Here is a 3,579-nt window from a genome sequence, read left to right as displayed (position 1 = left end):
AACAGTTAGGATTGTTTTCTTTTGATTTTGAACATTACCAAATTATGTCTTGCTGTGTTTTTGATATATACTATGCAGTTAACATAGCTCTGACATACAGTAAAGTTGGACCTTCTGAGGGCTTGAAATAACAGAAATTTGATTTATTCATCAAAATCTGCCCCATAATGTGTTCAGGATCTCAGATTGAACCTCTTTATTTTTCTTTACATGTATTTTTATATATTTAAATAGTGAGTGGAAATACAGACAGTGGAGATCCACTGCTATGAAGAATGTATAAAAGTAGAATCACCTCAAAAAACAACAGATGCTTAATTGATGTTTTAAGCTTTCACTTTTTCTTTAACCACCATTAGAAGCAGGAACAGGTGTTTGGAAACATCTCATATTTGCCTGCCAGTCAGGGTACCAGCTGATTGGTTAGCTGCATTAATTAAGGTTATGATGTCACAGACCTTGAATAATTGTAAAATTGAACATCTCTACCTGCTCATAATGATGGCCTCTGTGTGGCCAAAAAACACCAGAGCTAACTGTGTAATGCTGCAGTTATTGCAAGTGAAAACAAATATTTTGGCTCTCTTCTTCATGCAGACAGGTCAGCTGCAGTACGGCAAACCTGGAGGTTGAGGGCCCTTCAGCAGGGTGGCTACTTGCTGACACAGGTGCAAGAACAAGCCTCTCTCTGCTGAGGGTCATTGCCCCACCTTTGTTAGCAAATATCTCCCAAGTATCTGATACATTCAGTGTAAGTTATGCATGTACCTTGAGTGTCACTACTCAGGAAATCCCAATATTGTACATTCGTGCTGTTTAATATTTTTTCTAAACCAGATACAGAATGGACAATAAAATACAAAATAGTTAACTCTACAGAAGTGCAATGTTTCATTTACATCAACATGAAATGAGACAAAATTTAATTTGTCAACACGAACATGAATAATAACTTGATTTCACATCTTTCACAGAAAGACATCTGCGATAACAGCCTTGAGAAAGCCTCACAATGCAGAGCAGAAACATTATGTACACATATTGATGTATCAGGCTGTATAGATAGACACTGGGTGGGATTTTGATTTGATGTTGATCTTATTACTAGTTTTCCACTAAGTGCTACAACTGTTACAGCTGAGAGAAATAAACCCAAAATGTGAGTAAAGATTTTCTAGAGGCAGAAGTACTCATCAGCAGAGCATCATCACATCATCAGTGTTTTAGTCAATACCTTATCACAAATCTTCTGATATCTGTCAATAGCATCACCCACACCCTGGTGCAAATCTGAACAAGCTCTTGCATTAGGGTCTGACATGACTCTGGAAACACAGGTATACAGCACCCTCTTGTGCTGGAAAAGGGAAACTGCTAGTCAGTGTAAGGTCTTTGAATGCGGTCACTGACAAAACAATGAAAACATCACTTGTAGCTTCACCGTTCTCCAAAAAATATAACCAACTTTATAGACAACCTCAATTCCAGCATAACCAAAACCAAACGTGTTCATACATCAAATGTGTATGAAATCACGTCCTGAGACCTGATCAGTGCCTCTTTCTGCACCCCGATTGGAGTTTGCAGATCTGACACCTGAAAGTTCAGCACGTCAATGTCAGATGCTCCAAATGTGGCCTCCACCTTCACGTTCTCATACATGTGAAACTGAACCTTCTTGTTGGCCATAGTGAGGAGACACCTGAGGAAACTCTCTCTCAGCACAGATCGTGCGTGCTGCTCTCTCTGCAGATGCTCAGGATCCATCTCTGACTCAGCCGAAGTGGAAATGGAGGTGCGACAGAGAGCGATGAAGCGTGGCGATTTGGGGTCAAATCCACGGCTGTTGGGGTCGGGTCCTTTAGGCAGCCGTAAAACAGACACTGGTGTTGCCATGTTGATTCTTTCTGCCAAATCCTATGAAAGGAAAAAAAAAAAAGAAACAATGTGTTGATGAATTACTGTAAATGGAATATATTGAGGTTTTTTATTATTGGACAAACAAAACGAGACATTTAAAAATTTCACATTCGATCTTATTAGATCTAAGTACATTTACTAAAGTACTATACTCAAGTAAAATTTTTAAGGTATTTGTACTTAACTTGAGTATTTCCATTTGATGGACCTTAATACTTCAACTCCACTACATTTCAGAGGGAAATATTTACATTTATTAGACAATTTTTGTTACTTTTCAGGTTAAGATTTTACACAATGTATAATATAACCAGTTAAAAATGAGTTTATGAGTTAACAGCTCCATCAAATAGTGATTTTTACCTCTTAACTTCTCACATGATTTAATTTCTATAATTGTACAAATGATGCGATATTTCATAAAAACTTGAAAGTAGATTAATGGGAGAGGAGAAAAGAAAAACAAAACAAAGGTCTGATCCATTAATCAGCTCATGACCCCTCAGATTTATCTAGTGACCCTTTGAAGGAGCTCGACCCCCAGGTTGGGAATTATTGGATTAAACTAGTTAACTATAAAGTAGTATAAAATAGTATTAGTAGTAAATTATATTATATTAGTAGTGGAATATGGATCAGGGGTTGAAAGTAGTGAATCTGTGTGTGTATCTTTATATACAGTGTATCTAACTGTATATAAAGTAGTGGAACTAGCTCCATGCTTCAGTATTAATAATCTAACTGTGTCATATATAATAATATACCAGTCAGAGGGATGAAATAAGGACTTTATAATGTTTATGTAGGATTTTTTTATGCAGGACTTTAACTTACGGTATAATGGAGTGTTTTTTACATTGCTGTGTTTGTGCTATTACTTAAACTGAATACTTTTCCACCACTGGATCCAGGGAACAATTTAAAACTTAACAATTCATGTATAAATCAAGAATAAAAACTGATATATGAAATGACAATGAAAAAGGTAGGTATAAACTCATTACCTACATGCATTTATTTTTATTGCACTATATTAATCGATTTGTTATTTGTGTTCGGACGTTTGCATTCACCTCTTATTTTACCATTTTCTTCTGATTGCATATTGTGCCTACAAAGCCAACATAATGTAGGTCATAAATTAGATTACATCAAACTTTGTTTCAAAGTTACCATCTTGGTGTGACCGTGTAGCTAACCTACAGCTCAGATAACTCTCATATGAGCTTTATAATATATTACACTACATTGTTTCATCATAGTATGACCACAAAATACGCTTTTCATCCTTGTTTTCATCAGATATGCATTAACACTTTAGAAAGCCTCTTTAGGTCTAATTAAACACATACAGACCAAACAGCAGCGTGCGCCTGTTACTCTCGTGTTCTTCTCTTTCTTCTTCTTCCTCTTCTCTTTCTTCTTCTTCCTCTTCTCCTTTACGTTAATTGGTGGATAGCATGGTAGTTTCCCAGTACTGCCACCTGCTGGACTGACTGGAAGGTGAAGAAAAAAAAAAGATAATCTAATTGTTCTAACATATTTCTAAAAAAATGTTCATTTTATCCTCGTGTGTCCTGTGCTGTGTTCTACTAGTGCCAACATGTTTATTAACCATAAACATAATCATAATCATTACAGGGTATTGTAGTGTGAAGT

The 3,579-nt window shown here is 36.1% G+C and overlaps 1 protein-coding gene across 2 annotated transcripts; it reads right to left on the bottom strand.

The window, feature by feature from the left end:
- Positions 1–309: 309 nt before the first annotated feature.
- Positions 310–3,310, bottom strand: gemin7 (gem (nuclear organelle) associated protein 7). 2 transcript variants are annotated; one of them, XM_062419417.1, is made up of 2 exons: positions 3,273–3,310; positions 310–1,917 (listed from the first exon to the last, which is right to left on the bottom strand). In XM_062419417.1, the coding sequence occupies exon 2, from the start codon at positions 1,894–1,896 to the stop codon at positions 1,510–1,512; it is 387 nt and encodes a 128-aa protein (XP_062275401.1). In that variant the 5' UTR covers positions 1,897–1,917; positions 3,273–3,310; the 3' UTR covers positions 310–1,509. The 2 variants fall into 2 exon arrangements, with proteins under 2 accessions (XP_062275401.1, XP_062275402.1); XM_062419418.1 differs by having other exon boundaries at positions 3,277–3,307.
- Between the last annotated feature and the right edge of the window lie 269 nt (positions 3,311–3,579).

The sequence above is a fragment of the Scomber scombrus genome, chromosome 5 (assembly GCF_963691925.1).
Source record: "Scomber scombrus chromosome 5, fScoSco1.1, whole genome shotgun sequence".
Lineage (NCBI taxonomy): Eukaryota > Metazoa > Chordata > Actinopteri > Scombriformes > Scombridae > Scomber > Scomber scombrus.
Note: the sequence above shows the minus strand (reverse complement) of the source record. Positions and strands in the feature narration are given on the sequence as shown.